This window comes from Dendrobium catenatum, unplaced genomic scaffold, assembly GCF_001605985.2.
Source record: "Dendrobium catenatum unplaced genomic scaffold, ASM160598v2 original_scaffold_268049, whole genome shotgun sequence".
Lineage (NCBI taxonomy): Eukaryota > Viridiplantae > Streptophyta > Magnoliopsida > Asparagales > Orchidaceae > Dendrobium > Dendrobium catenatum.
Window position 1 is genome coordinate 250,544 of NW_021586447.1, and position 16,482 is coordinate 267,025.

Below are 16,482 nucleotides of genomic sequence, written 5' to 3' on the forward strand. Positions count from 1 at the left end.
CAACAAACTTATTGACAATAACGAGCCTCAACATTAATATCAATGATAAATACATATGTATCTATTGATGAATGGCTTATTACCAATGAAAGATATTGATTTTGTTGTTGACAATGGGTCTTTCTTGATGGAATTATGTGTCAACAATGTTGTAGACATTATTGATAAAGGCATGCGTTAGGCTTGATGTTAACAAGGGGTGTCAATGTTATAGACATTAACACATGTCAATCTTTGCGATAACAACTGACGTCTTCTTTAATGGTGATGACAAATATCAAATGTTGGTAGACTGAGCTCTGAATTCTTTTATGAAATCCTTCTTTAAACATCATTTGAGCCGAATAAAATGTGTACAAGTAAGATCTAATTAAATCTTTATTGAACAAATCATAATATCATTAAATAGATTCATATTAGCCCCCCCTTACTCATATAATGTTTTATAAGTTTTTAAGAATCTGGATGAAACCAGAAATGAAAGATATTGTACATTACATTTGTTTGTATATATGCACTTTTTGGTCATAATTTTATTACAAAATAGAGTTTAAGTAGTTCCGAAATTGATTCCACAACTTCTAAAGTCTTGATCATCTTTGATTTTATACTCCTTCGAATGTCACGTAAGAAGAAAAGAAAGTTAATTTATTATCATTAAAAATTCTTTTATCTATATTTTTTCATTTTCTCATTCATTTAGAAAAAAAAGCCTTCATATAAAATAATAATTTTTATTCTCATTTTATCATTCTCAATAAAAAGGCTATTCATAATTTTTCTCTCTTCCTTCAAATTTAACTTTAAAAAAAAATTCCTTAAGAACTTATTGTTAATTCAAGGCAAAAAAAAAAAAAAAGAATTGCAGTTACCCAATGAAATAATAACACGTGGAAATACATGTCTAGTGGCCCACTATATTACAGGTGTCACTCTGATGAGAGGCCGGTGACGTTTTTCCACGTGACTCGGATGAAGCACCTCAACCTCAATTAAATGCACTATTGCATGTAATTAAATAAATTATTAAGGGCGTCAATGGCATAAAATTTTAAAAAGACCGATAAATTGTACTGATTTGTTTTTTACTGTATATTTTTCTGTTCCTCAGCTTGTCGGTCCAATTTCTTGGCTGTGGAGACGGGACGGCGAAGACCTTAAGCGAAAGATCCTTCATGGCGCCGGACCGCCGATCTTGTAACTTTTAATGTTCTGATCCGCCGCTTATATTTTCCAACATGGCTGCGCCGTTCTTCTCCACGCCGTTCCAGCCCTATGTATACCAGGTGCTGCTCCGCTTGCGCTTTCGCTATTCTTTTTTCCCTTTCTGCGAATTAGCTTTCTTTCATTGATTTCTCTTGAAGGATTTGCGTGAATTATTCAATTTTCTTGCGGAAATGTGTTTTTTCAACATAGGTTTGTCGAAATTTCAAGTGTATTGTTTTACTTTAGTGGATTTGATTGTTCTTATGCAGCATTTTTATCAGTGCTGTAAAATTTATGTTCATGAAATGATAATTCGACAAGTTATACACATGACCGGTAACATGGACTTCTGTGTTTCTCTTTCTATGCTACCATGTATAGGGATCAATCTTAGACTTTCTTGGTTAGGTCCTGTTCGTAAGTTAGGAAATTGTAATCATAATCATCATTGACCTTACTCCAACGAGAACGCATGGATTGATCTTGGTGTAGATGCACCTTTGCGAAATCATAATTTGCTGGGAGAGCTAATAATTAATGCTAGCAGGCCAATGAAAGAACAGGGAATTTGATTTTGCAATATTAATGGTCTGGGGAATAGCATGGGCAATTGGTTAGCGAACTGTTTAATGTCCATTGGTTAGTTCATGTTTCTTAAAAAGATGCCACATTTGTTCTTTGATAGCAAAGGAGATTTACTTTAGTATGGTTTTGCTCTTCATTTATCCCTTGTTTATTACTATTGAAACTATCAGGTGGCTTTGTCGTTGTCAACAAGCATGACATCTGTTTTACGTGCATCACATCTTTCAATTTGTTAGGTTGTAGGTTTTCTGGAATACCTCCTACCAAGACAATGGGCTGGGCGGCTGCTAAAGCATTCTTTTTTCCTTTTTTTATGTAATTTATTTTTCCTATACTCTATCAGTCCGTAGAAAAATTAAGAACAGAAGACCTATAGAAGTAGGTTGGTTGGTAAACGTGAAAGGTAAAGCACTTCCAAAGTTGGTAAATTGAGATGCAGCTTTCAGCATTGAAATAGCTGTTTTCTACCTATGGCGGTGCAAATTTAACAAACTGCAAGAATGCAAGTTGTCTACATATGAGCAATATTTTTCTGTCAGTCAGTGGCAAGCATACGTTCCACTAAGAATATGCTAATAGATAGGAAAATAGGAATGAGGGGGCATCACTCGGCATTTCAGTCAGCAATACATGGAAAAAGTCATTAAGTTCTTTGGCTTGGGTGAACTTATGTGCCATTGTCCCGATTCGGTCTGAGGAATTGAGATTATGAAGCGCTCTTCTTCTAGTTGAGCAAATATACATTTCTTCTGATTTTTATGTCATTAAACTTGCTTTTTAGCCTAATAGCTTCCTTTCTGGTATTTGACTTGATTGGAGTGCCTTGAATGATGCCTTGCCGGCAAGGCTAATCAGTGTATGCCATGTCAAATCTATTTCCCTCTTTGTTGAAACTGATTAGCAGGCAATGTGGGTTCTGATTTATTGAAGTATCCATGTATTAGCTAGGTAACTTATTAAGTTGTATATCTATTTGTGTGTACAAGTAGGATATGCTTGCAAATTATCTTACTTCTGGATCTTTAAAATGTTAGCTTAGTGACTCTAGGAATCCTAGCTTTGTTTGGAAGTGCCTCTTGGTGCAACATAAGAAATCTGAGTTTCATAAAGCGAGTCTAGGAAACTTATAAATGAGAAAGTGCATTTTGTTCTCACATGATATGTCATATGCCCATATTAGTTATTTTCAATCATTTATGATTGCCAGGGCATCTTTTTAGTGTGCTGCTTTCTTCCACGTGTGCTTACCTTATTTCCTCTTGATAATCATATGTTGTAGTTTACGGTGACTATGCTGTTTGGGTTGTTTTCATGGTCCGTGTGGCTTTGTGCATAGATTTGCTCTGGAATATGAGTTCTATTGTTTGGCATTGTAAAAAGATTGTTTTATATTCTTAAATTTTTAGATGATCTCCTTTATGTTGACTAAGGCATATTTTATTATCTCTTATTTTTTTGGATATTTAAAGCGACTGCAACCTTTTATTTATTTTTTAGGTAGTATTCTGATAGGAAGTACTTGAATATTTCAAGTAAATCATAATACTATTGGTAAAAACAGCAAAAACAGTCCACAACTCCAATGGAAAACAGCAAAAACAGTAATTTTATTGAAAAATCTGAGGGAAAACACTTGAAATTCACTAGTAGAAGAATAAAAACAGCAAGATACAATTGATCCTCTATTCGAGAGGAGGATCGATCTCTCTCAAATCTCTAGACGCCTCTAGAGCCCAAAAGAAAACCTAAATCTAGGAGATCTCAAATTTCAGCCAAATTCAAGATGTCATAACCCTAGGAAAACAAACTATTTAATGCATACAAATCAAAGGAAATCTCTAAACAGTCCCTATATTCAAATTTTCCTCCCAAAACCCATCAAAAATCCTTCCTAAAATGTTCGGTTGGCTCTTGCTGTCCGAACGAAATACTGAAGAGGCGGAAATCTTCCGCCTCTGTTGCGCTGGGCCGGTCCCATGTGGACCGGCTGGACTGGTCTAACATATTCTTCCTGTGGACATGTTACATATTGTGGGAAATTAAATCTTCATTATTATAGAAGCCAGTGAGATGTAATATTGATTCAATAATCCTTATGGGAGTTTGAAAATCTTTTATGACAGAGCCAACAATCAGTGGTTACACCATTTCAGATTCTGGGTGGAGAAGCTCAGGTTCTTCAGGTACAATGCAGAACAAGCAACTTTCCGACATTCCACAGCAGTTCATTTTAGTTCTTCGGGTGCTTATCCTGGTGTTTTTCTTCTATCCACAGATTATGCTGAAACCACAAGAGAAAGTGACCGCAAAACCTGGTAAGGTCTGGTTTAATATGGATAAAGTCTTCTGCAGAAATGGAAGGGATAACTTCATTATGCTTCACATAGTATTCAGTCCTGCTTAGCATATCTGTCTCAAAATCACTTTTTTTGTCCTCCTAAACTTTTTAATTCAGCTAACATCAATGTCACTGACACAGATGTTGAAAATAAATAGCACCGGCTAATTGTTTCAGCTGCTTTTTAATGCACAATTTGCTAATTTATTTTTAGTCATGCTGTCTTGACTCAGTTGACTGCACTGTCAACTTGGTCATGAACTTACACGAAGGGATTTTATTAATTTCTGTTAGTTGGACAAGCAATTCTTGTTATTTATGCACCACTTCATATTTTTAAAAGTTATATTGAATGTCTTTTTCTGCCATCTTTTGGCTGGACCTAAAATTCTAATAATTCTCAGGTACAATGTGCTATATGTCTGGTTCTGTTCAAATCAACAATATTTACTTTCCCGAGCATGAAGGTGGTATATGGCAATGGCTTTTTGGAAAGAGTGCCACAAGTATAGTTTTTACCAATGCTGGTCCAGATGATGGATTTGTTGGAATTTCAGCACCATCTCCTGCAAGGATACTTCCGGTTTGTATTACATGACTTTGTAAAGTTTGCACTTTCAGCTTCAAAGAACCTAATACTTGTACTTCACCATTCATTGTTAATATAATGCACTAAAATTGAAGACTTTCAGCATATGCTTTTACTTCTGCAGAATCATTGATTTGCAATAGGTTTTAATGGTCAGATGCAAGCTATTTGAATTTGATGTTTGAATGAAAAATTAAAATGTTTTTTTTGGCAATAGTTTAAAAGCTATGCATAAAATGTTTTGATCCGTCTCTACTAACTGTATTATGGTGTTTATTTATTCATCTGCAGATAGATTTGGCAAACTTTGGTGGGGAAATTTTTTGCCAGGTAAAGCAGAAACTTTCTTTTATAGGCTTTTGGCCTTGGACCTTCCTAGTGAATTGTGATATAGTTATTGCAGGATGCTTATAATTCTTGTTATGCTCCAGAATTATAAATTATTTTGCTATTTTGAAAGTCATATCAGTTGTTTCTTTCTCACCATCATACCTGTTTTTCTTTTTTCTTTTTTTAATGTCATATTGAGATCTATGTAAATGCATCGCCTATTATATAGGTTGATATTTTGAAACCTTAACAAACCACCTGTTTGATGGGCCACTTCCACTATTATATGTTCCATTTAATTATGCTTTGAAGGGATTATTCTATCCTAAGTATGCTAAGTGTTTCATGACACTTCTGGATAGAACTTATATTTATTATTTTTTAGTTTTAACGTTACCTGCCATTGCCAGCATAAAATTACATTGAGGCTCTATAGCAAGATCACCTTGAACATGACATATTTCCTCACGATCCAAGCTATTAGTGCCATACTACCCTCAACTTATTTTAATAATATTCGCTTACCATGACTCAATGTATGTAACTGGCTGGTTTAGTAAGTCTGGAACCCTTGGTTTCACTTAAGGCAATTCCACTATCGTATAATCTTGATGAGGTCTCCGGCAGTAGCTACAGTGGAGGCAATGGCCTTGATAGCATTAAGGAATGCTTACATGGTTGTGTTGAGCCATTTTAGGTGCAGTGATTGAACAGGAGGCAGTGACTTTGTTGGTTCTGGGTAGAGCTAGCCAAGACTCCTTGAATCATTGCTGTGGTGAAAAACCTCAACAAGTTAAATGGTGCTGCATGGGTTTATGGGTTATGCACGCTTTTGCACAAGGCTGCAACAGCACATAGGACGGCCTTGCATTTGCTGCTTAGAGATGACTCTTTGTGTCCTTGGAAGATGAGTAGGATGCCATTGCCAGGCAGTTTTGCATTTACCCTTGCGGATGCCACACAATACTGAAACTTGATGGGAGTTTCCAAGCAGTGAGTTACAATTGATTGAACATTCCATGCATGATTAACGGGTTATAATGATGGCAACTTGAGTACAAGTAATGGTTTAATACGTATGATTATAGTGTTTGCATTGGTTGTAATGCTTAAGACTATTGTTGTACATCTTACAGGTAGTAAAGTAGCTTGCATTGGCTGTAATGTTTATGGAATGGCCTTACAGTTGTGTACCAGTAAGATCTCACATTTTTTGTGTTATGTTTGTAGGGTAATTAATGGTTGGCTAATACTTTGTGTGCATTGGTTTGTTGATGTTTAATTGTCTGCTAAGTTGATTTGGCATTCATGTCTCGGATATGATCTACCAAATAAGAATCTGGAAATGGTGAGTTTTTATTCTCGTTCTATGTTGAAGTGAGGTATCTTGAAGGAAAACAATGAGAACAGCACCCTTTTGTTATGTTGTCCAAGGTATTTAAAGCACATATAATGCATCTTTGACCTGCCATTATGAAGAGTTTGGGGACACGTATCTTTCCCATCATCACCCGCTTGGTCTCCAGCACCTATGCCAACCTCCACCAACGTGAAGTTTTGCATTAAGACAAAACCACTTGCATATGCTCTTTATCTTAGCGCAACAGTGATGGCATAGTTAACTGGTCATTTCGACAAAGGGCGGAGGTGGATTGATTTTAGCAGGTGTATTAGGAGACGATAGCCACAGCCATGATGTGGAATCTCCACTGTCCGTTGTCAGCAGTATGATTTAGTTATGGAGTTAGATTTATTGGATTGGATTGTGAATCTTGTCCAAGATTCCGATGGTTGCTTGAATGAGAGATTCAGTATCGGTGGTGGGGAAAGATGGTGGTGTTACCTTGAGAGAAATAAGCTGTCGGTGAGATGGGGATGTCAAAGAAGGATGCAGTTGGAGTTGTGAGTGACTACACTATGGCTGAAGGCAGAAGATGGTTGTAATTGGGGATGGTAGCACTATGATTGAAAAAACTATTTGAGCATCGTTCAGGTCAAAGCTTGTGCAGTTGCTAAGCAAAGATAAAGTCCACGCATAAGGCGAGGATGTGTAGAGAGAGTCTGAAGACAGAAATTTAATAATTATAGATTTGTATATTTGATTTTGTTGTAGTTTTTACTGTATTTTGAAAATTAGGAAATCCACTAAAAATTGGTTTAACTTAATATTGTGGCGCTATCCAATACATGATTTGTTCTCTGGACAACGGGTTGGCCATATTTAGCCTTTCAGGAAATCAGTCTCTTTTTTTTTTCCTTAAGTAGTTTTAACTTAAACTTACAAAGAACCCACTTCAATTCCTTAAAATCATCCCACTCGTTTGAAATTATCTCAAACACTCCTCTGGAAACTGAAATTTATGAACAGAGGTACATAACCAAGTTATGCCAAAGAGTTTAACATGCAAAATACAAGTAATTATTTTGTAATAAAAAAAAGTTCCATGATATCCAGAATATTACTTTGTGATTTTAAGTTTTCTACCCACGACTATTTCAGCCATGTTCTAGTTTCTCTTGATGCATTTCTAAATATGTGACGTGCCCATGTAATGTAGTTTTGGCTTCTTTGCTGGCTCCTTTTGTTCTGCAATCAGGAAATTAGCCCTTGTTTTGTTGAGCAGCAAATTTTCAGACTAGCTAAGATTGAATAAGGGCATATTTAAGATGGATAAATCTGAATTTCTGATAATTACTATTTACGTAATATTGTCAGATATGGTAGTTTGATTCCGTATTTTCTCCTTATATACCTACATTTTAAATAGTATTAAAGCCTGAATTCATGGCTGTGGACATATTTGTGCTGCTAAAGTGAAGGTAGAGTTACAACCCCATGCATATATTCCGTTGACTTCTTGCAGCATAGGTCATTTTTAAGGTGAAACCTTGAAATTTACTGATTTCATCATCGATTTGCTGAGACGTTACATAAACTAATCACAATTCCTTAGTTGAGTTTGACCTTATTAGGCCTAGGTTGCACTTATGACTTGAAGTGTTTAAATAATGCATATTAAGGCATAAATTATGGTAGTGTCAAATACTAGTCAAGTTTGAGTTAGCACTTAGCAAGTATAGATTTTTGGGAGTTTTATTGATGTAGGCAGGGGGGATTGATTTTGGGTTTGTTTGGGCTTCCCCTTTGGTGAGCTGTTATTTTCTTCTTCTAAAATCAGCTCATTAATGTGTATTCAATGCCAAATCAGGTTCATTCCCCCCTTCTCCCCCTCTCTGCTGGCCTTTCGGTTCTCCCCTTGCTCCTGCCCCGTGGTTGCCTTCTCCTCTCACCGTGGCTGCCTGTTCCGGTTCCCTATGGGCGCTCGTTCCTGTATTCCGCGGCTGCCTTTTCATGTCCCCCTTGTGGCCCTTCGGGTGCTGCTCCTGAACCGCCTGCTGGCCTTCTGATTTTCCTTTCTTGGATGGTTCGGCTGGAGTGTTTTTGGGCTGTTTGGCGCCTCTTCTCATCTATAAATATGTGGTGTTTGAAGAATAAAAGAGAGAGATTATGTGAAGAATTTTTGGAGCAAAAAACATGCGGGTTTCTTTTGGGAAAGCTTGCGAGCTTGTTCCATTTCTCTTCTTCTTGAGAAAGCTTGCGAGCTTGTCCCCCTTTCTCTTCTCCTCTTCTTGACTTCGTCTCGGGCTTCTTAACTCATTCTTTTCTCCGCAAGTGTCCACCTCATATGTTTCTTTCTTCTCGATGAAAGAAAAGTAGTTTTAGGAATTATTTTTAATTGTGTCATGTTATGTTTTAAAATTTAAGTGAGTTTGTGTGTTGACATGTATTTTCTTATTCTAAAAGAAATACCTAGTTTTTATGTAATTTTGCTATCTTTTTTATTGCATCATTTATACAGAACTTCCTATGCTTTGCCCTTTTTTGGACAACACAGGTTGTGAGCTTTGGTAAATACAACCCAAGTTTGGGCTTCTCCTTTGGTGAGTTGTTGTTTTCTTCTTCTAAAATCAGCTCATTAATGTGTATTTAATGCCAAATCAGGTTCATTCCCCCCTTCTCCCCCTCTCTGCCGGCCTTTCGGTTCTCCCCTGGCTCCTGCCCCGTGGATGGCTTCTCCTCTCCCCATGGCTGCCTGTTCCTATTCCCTATGGGCGCTCGTTCCTGTATTCCGTGGCTGACTTTTCATGTCCCCCTTGTGGCCCTTCGGGTGCTGCTCCTGGACCGCCTGCTGGCCTTTTGATTTCCCTTTCTTGGATGGTTCGGCTGGAGTGTTTTTGGTTTTTTTGGCTGCCTCTTCTCATCTATAAATATGTTGTGTTTGAAGAATAAAAGAGAGAGATTATGTGAAGAATTTTTGGAGCAAAAAACCTGCGGGTTTCTTCTTGGGAAAGCTTGCGAGCTTGCTCCATTTCTCTTCTTCTTGGGAAAGCTTGTGAGCTTGTTCCCCTTTCTCTTCATCTCTTTTTGACTTCGTCTCGGACTTCTTAACTCATTCTTCTCTCCGCAAGTGTCCACCTCATATGTATCTTTCTTCTCGATGAAAGAAAAGTAGTTTTAGGAATTGTTTTTAATTGTGTCATGTTATGTTTTAAAATTTAAGTGTGTTTGTGTGTTGACTTTTTTTTTTTCTTATTCTAAAAGAAATACCTAGTTTTTATGTAATTTTGCTATCTTTTTTTATTGCATCATTTATACAGAACTTCCTATGCTTTGCCCTTTTTTTGGACAACACAGGTTGTGAGCTTTGGTAAATACAACCCATGTTTTGCATATTTTATGAATAAATATACTTAATCTAACCATTTAAAAAATTAAACCTAGGTAAAACTTCAAAAATCTCATCCCACCTTCATACATTTTTTTTGAAGTGGTTGGATGCTTGTAGGCAACAACATGAGGCTGCTGGTGCTGACAGCCTCTACTAACAATGCTCACAAACATGCAGATGTTGGTTGTGAGCTTGTATTTATTACTATGAAATGCAAGCATTTTCACTCACTATTTGACATTATCTCGCACTATACTGGTGTCTACTTGTGCACGTGAGCTTGAAAGAACACTTCTGATCTTGTGTTAAGGGAGTTGAAAAAGCTCAATATTTGTAGGCTGCTTATGTTCATCTCAATAAATGTTCATATTTGGCTTGCTCGTTAAGTAAATGAGACGGAACTTGGAAAAGAATTTTTATCTTATTTTCCAAATGATCCAAACATGAACAACTTGCAATTTGATTATATTCAACTCGGTAAGAGCTCAATATACATAACTATAAATTATATAAATGTATATGTGGATACAAACATGTAAAATTATTTTCCTCCTACAATTTATCATTAGAAACCATCAAATGTATTTTAAAATCAAAGAAAATTCATATATTAAGTTCCATGAATTATAGAGGACATTGTAGCATAAACAAACTTAAATCTTTTTTCATGCATTCAAAGCGGAGGATGTAAAAATTGTTGATGCATTTGTTGGTCTTCAATTGGACTTGTTGTTCATGTTTTCTCATATTTGCTGCGATAATAAATCAGCTTAAACATTTTTTTTATCTCATTAAAAAATCTGAGTGTTCTCCTGTTGGCTTAATGGTTAATGAACTGAATTGACCAAAGCCCTAGATCATTTTTGGTCGGCTCATTTACACTTCTACTTATAGGCAATGATGTGAGATGCCACCAGTGCTAGTGATCTCCATCAAGTGTCATGGAAATCTCATTGATCTCGTGTGAGTTCCATGTTTGCATAATTTGAATTTAAAAGTAATTTTAAAAATCTTAGTTTGTTACCAGGTTTTCACAAAGCCAAACATTATTCTTGGATCTTAGAAAGCCAAGGATCATTCTTGAGCTGACTAATGCTTGAGTTCTCATAAATGTATATGTGCTTGTGTTTCAATAAAAAAGTACATGTGTTAAAAGAGCTCTGATAATTCCAATCTCTATATATTATATTTTTGTTATGGTTTTGTAATGGTGTTAAATGCTTAAATTTTTTGAAACTGTTGCAGCCAGATGCCTTCCTTTGTTCCCTTAATGATGTTACAATCAGTAATGCAATGGATCAAAGAGCCCGGAACATTGCATCTGGTGTTGAGGTAAATTTTCTCCCTATTGGATAGCTATATTTTTTTAGTTTGCCATTCAATCTTCGCATTCTGAACTAATTTTACATATCTTTTCTAATGTCAATGCACCTTAGCCTTGGTTACCTTTTGATAACTCATTCATCTATGCTCTCCCCAACATCTTTCTCTTGCTTTTGACATTGCTGTTGAATTTTGTTTTGTCAGGTAATTCTAAAACAAAAGCTGGTTGGTCAAGGGCTTGCTTTTCTTGTTGGTGGTGGTTCAGGTAAAATGTCCTTAAAATTAAGTTTCTTACAAAATTTATCCACTCTACGGAGTATGCTACCTTTCTGATTTGATTCAAAGATATATTGTAAATGAGCAGATGGGGGCGCAGATGTCGTACTCTTTCTTTTATAAAATGAGTTGGTCATGGCTTGGTGACAGTGATTATGACTTTTTTGAATAATAAACAAAAGTGAAGCTTGTATTAGAAGCCCTCCAAAGAGAGGAAGGAGAGGTGGTTGGAGTACACTTGCTCCCATTTTTTGTTCATAATATTGATTCATTCCCATTCTATTTTACAAGCACCCTCTACACGCAAGAGGGTTTGAACATGTAAAGGGAAGAGAAAAATAAGGAAATACAATCAATAGGGATAATATTATATATATCATAAAAGACGAATCTCTTATAAGAGATTCCTCTAAAAAAAGTAGTCTCTTGATTACAATTTTATCACAGCATAATTCCAAATTACGCTAGAACTTGGAAGTGATGACATGGTATCTAAAATTTACCATGGGCCTTTTACTGATCGCACACCACTGACATGAATACACTTGCTTTGGAGGGAAGAGGTTGGAGTACACTTGCTTGCAATTTTGGGTTCATAATATTGATTCATTCCCATTCTCTATCACAAGCACCCTCTATGCGCAAGAGGGTTTGAAAATGTAAACGGAAGAGAAAAATGAGGAAGGAAAATACAATCAATATGGATACTATTATATATAACATAAAAGACAAATCTCTTATAAGCAATTCCTTCAAATAAAATAGTCTCTTGATTACAATTTTATCACAGCATAATTCCAAGTTACGCAAGAACTTCGAAGCGGGCATGATGACATGCTAGTTCAAATTTACTATGGGCTTTTTACTGATCACACACTATTGAAATGAATTGTGAAATAATACCTACCATCACACATCCTAGTAATTGAGTTTTTGGTTTAATTGTGCTATTAATGTTTGATATTCAGAATGCGCTGGCTGAAACTGATGTTTACTTTGTTGTCTGCGTCACGGATTGAGTACTAGTTTAATTTAAATTAATAGAAGTTTTTGTTGATCTAAATATTACAATTTCATTAATGCAGGTGTTTGCTAACGTAGGCTTTACATAACATTTTGGTTGGATCAAATAATTCTAAGGTTGTAAGCATTAATACTCCCGACATTTGATCTAATGGAGTATAATTATTGTAGTAATAGATCTAGTTGGGGGATTGTGACTTTGAGCGATCAAGTCATTAATAAGAGAACATGTTTTTGATATCTTGGGTCTATTGTTTAGAGTGATGGTGAAATACATGGGGGATATTATTAGTAGAATTTAATTTGGATGGTTGAAGGGGAGGAATGCATCATGCTTGTTGTGTGATAGAAAAGTCCTCAAACATAAAGGAAAATTCTATAGGATGGTGGTGAGATCTGCAATGCTTTATGGTGTAGAATATTGACCATTAAACGAGAAGCATAATATTAACTATTAAGCTAAGCGTTCTAGAGATGAGGATGCTCAGGTGAATGAGTGGCTTTACTCTTAGAGACATGATACAAAACAAGCTTATATGCGAAAAGGTTGGAGTAGCTCCAGTGGAAGTAAGATTAGAGAGAGTTGTCTTAAATGGTTTGGTCACATAAAACGGCGGCCTTCCAATGACCCAGTTAAGAGAGTAGATGTATTATATTTGACTTATGTTAAGAAAGTTAGAGGTAGACTTGAATAGACTTGGTTAGAAAATATTTAAAATAACATTTCTTTATTAGATAGAAATGAGAATTTGACTCTTAATAGGATACAATGGAAAAAAAAGGATTCATGTAGCCGACCCCATATAGTGGGATGAAGGCTTGATATTGTTGTTGTTGTTACCTATTGTTGACGTTTCATTCTTTTCCTGAAGCTAATTGCAAAGAGATGTTTTTTTTTTCCTGAAGCTTATTACAAGCAGACAATGTTGATCGCTCTATCCTTTTTAGTGTTATTTAGTTGAGAATAAAAAGAGGAGGGTGAAATTTGTCACTAGAAAACAAACAAGAAAATTAGGTAGAGATAGATTCATGAAAGTACTGAAGCAATGACTAATGATTGCGTTCAATTCTAATGAATGATTCTACACTTTTGAATGTGGTGAGAGGTGTCATGTGTTGAACATAATGACCAATGCTGTGGTATGGTGATGATTTTCAACCTTTCAATGTTCATTTTATCATTCTGCTTTCAAACCATATTGATGAAGGCTTCTGCCTGAATCTGCATGTATTGTAGCATCCTACATTAATATGGATATTTCATCTTAGGACAGCTGGTGAAGTTCTAGAACGATTATGGTTTTGATTTTTACTTGTAATCTGCGTTTGGGAACCAAAGACAAGTTTAGTCAAAATTTAGTATAAATTACATTAAGATCCTTGATATATATATATATATATATATATAGTGCACATTTTATTTTTTAGTCCCAATCATCTTTTGAAATTTCCAATTGAAACCTTGGCAAAATTTCAGTCTTCATGTAGGTCTTTTTTGTGAACAAAGCAAAAATATCATTGTGTTAGACACCTGCAATATATCTTTAGTCAAATAAAATATAAACTAAATCGTTTATATATGTGTAATAAGCACTCATTTATTTCTTTTATTATATTTTTAGTATGTTTTAGGTAGAGCAGTTTTATATTCTAAACTTGATTTACTCAAGTATTATAAATACACCTATTGTAAGAAAAAGTTATGGGATGAATGATTTATGGTTTCTCCCTCTCTAGTCTCTCTTCTTCCCCTTCTTCCTTAAGAAATCCTCACCTACTTAAAAGATGTCTTCCCCATCTTAATGTAGATCAAGAAGCATAACAAATAGTGTTCTATTTAAAACAAATTAAAAATAGAATAAAATAAAAGTGCTTGTTTTCATTTGCGCTTCTATTAGTAGAAATTGATATTCGCCAAGGCTTATTTTTGCCCCAGTACTTCTAATTAAATGCGTATGGATCAAGTAGACCTTGCAAACACCTTTTTTTAATGGTGTAAAATGCTTTAATTTGCTGATAAAAACTCCTTACATCATGATAGAAAAAGAATTTTTTCATAGCGTTATTAATGGAAATTTTCTGTGGCATTCCTTAAGCAGTTGTACAGAAAGTCCTTGAAGATGGAGAAGTAGTGGTAGTTGATGCTGCCTGTTTAGTTGCGATGACAACTACCATCAATTCCCAAGTCAAATACTCCCATCCTGTCAGAAGAGCTGTCTTTGGGGTATGATTTTATCCACGCTTTTCTATTTCTTTATTGATCATAAAATAGAGAGTGGCCCTAGAGTAATGGTTAGTTTGCTTCTATTAGAATCCGCTTGTACTGATTTGATTTTTTTTTATTGATGATGTAGAATATTCATTCCTTACTATAAACCAGTTGCATTTCATGTGGTTGTTATAAAACACTACACACATGGAATATGGGAAAGACATGATAGGCTTTCACCTTTTTATCAAAACTAGGTGTCTGCTCGTGGATTAAGATTTTGATATCATTCACGTTGCATGATCTATTTGGTGGACATGGGTTACGAGAGGTTTATTTCATCAGAAGTTTATTTGATGTTGAAACTAATTGATTCAATGATTATGATTCTGTATCACTGGTAATTGGATATAATCAACAGGATTTTCTAATAAATTAATAAGATCTATTGTTTTATATTTTAGTTCGTGGCCTTATCATGATATAGGATGCATTGGTTTTTGTTTAACATTTTTGAATTTATGTATCTGATAGAACACAGGTGTAGAAATTTAAATTTTAGAAAGCACAAATCAAATTTCTAGGAGAAAATTCTGATGGCATCCACCTGAAAAGCTTTGAAATTGCTGAAATAATAAAGACATAAGACAATATATAATGGATCTTCAATTCGAGTGGAACTTCTTTCTCTAAATCTCTAGTCGAAGACTAGAGCCCAAACAAATCTAGGAGGAACAAAAATTCTGCATAACATCCCCTTACCTAACCCTAGAGAGAAAAGAACTAAAAGCAAAAGCACAAATACAATTCCTTAAGCAGCCCTTGATTTTGAATATTCCCTCCCAAAGCTTTCTTTAATTAAATCCAAAACTCCCTCTTAAATCCACTGGGCCCCACATGTCCGTCCGCCCCTTTGTTGGGCGACAGGTCTATTCTGCCTGGAAAAGACCTGAACCGGTCCTTGGACCGGTTCAACCTGCTTATGAGCTGGTCTAACAGTATATTTATTTTTACCTTAACATGGTCCAAAATTTGAAACATCTATTAAACAATGATGTGTACTGTTAAAACGAGGATTTGAGAGGGAAAAACATGAAATTATTCATTACAATCTTCCCTATTTATAGATCTATACATGATATCCTAATGAGGAAATAATAAATTGCAGATTTAATACATAAATAATACATAAAAATCTTTTCTAAATTCGTTCCTTCATTATGGCGTGATCCACGAGAGTATCCCACGGATTGATCCTTGTGTCCGTCAGATCCTTTGCACTGGGAACGGCTGGATTTCAACACTCCCTGATGTGATACCACATGCGAAGGAATTGCGTTCGGAAATTAAAATAAAGATTATTCAAAGCGTGTCATAACAAATTTTAATTACCAACAAAAGTAAAGGGTTAAATCGTTCAAAGTAGTTAACTTGCTTAGGCGAAGATGTGCTTTGAGTTAACCAAACCAATCTTATCATTCAAAGATAAAGGAAACACTTAAATGCTCATAACAAAAATCCCGCAATTAATAATAAAGAAGTTCACCTTGAGTACCCTTTCTCTCTCTCTCGTTCACTCTTGGGCTTTAGCGGAGAATAAGAAACCATGCGAGGATGAAGAGCACCACTACGATGAAGGCGACGAAAGACTTTGTTGCCGGAAAGGTATTCTCCGGAGAAGGTGGTGGCGGATGGCGTCCAATGATCGTCCCAGTGTAACCGCGCAATTGTCGGTCGAAAATGCTTGCGATGATCGGGACGACTCGCTCCAAGTACTCTTCGATTGTGGCGTCGTCTTCAAATCCCACGTCGAAACAAGGCGAGCGTAGAATATCAATGCTCCCGTCGGCGTGGAAAACTAATCCCCACTCAA

General features: G+C 35.7%; 1 protein-coding gene across 1 annotated transcript in view; it reads left to right on the forward strand.

The window, feature by feature from the left end:
- Positions 1 to 1,088: 1,088 nt before the first annotated feature.
- The window catches only part of LOC110104827, a 22,303-nt gene continuing 6,909 nt past the window's right edge, over positions 1,089 to 16,482 (forward strand). Inside the window, exons 1-8 of the mRNA XM_020834095.2 lie at positions 1,089 to 1,286; positions 3,915 to 3,974; positions 4,067 to 4,106; positions 4,534 to 4,712; positions 5,010 to 5,048; positions 11,024 to 11,110; positions 11,306 to 11,366; positions 14,500 to 14,624. Of these exons, the coding sequence (XP_020689754.1) occupies positions 1,239 to 1,286; positions 3,915 to 3,974; positions 4,067 to 4,106; positions 4,534 to 4,712; positions 5,010 to 5,048; positions 11,024 to 11,110; positions 11,306 to 11,366; positions 14,500 to 14,624 (639 nt within the window). The 5' untranslated portion in view covers positions 1,089 to 1,238. The remainder of the gene's footprint in view (positions 1,287 to 3,914; positions 3,975 to 4,066; positions 4,107 to 4,533; positions 4,713 to 5,009; positions 5,049 to 11,023; positions 11,111 to 11,305; positions 11,367 to 14,499; positions 14,625 to 16,482) is intronic.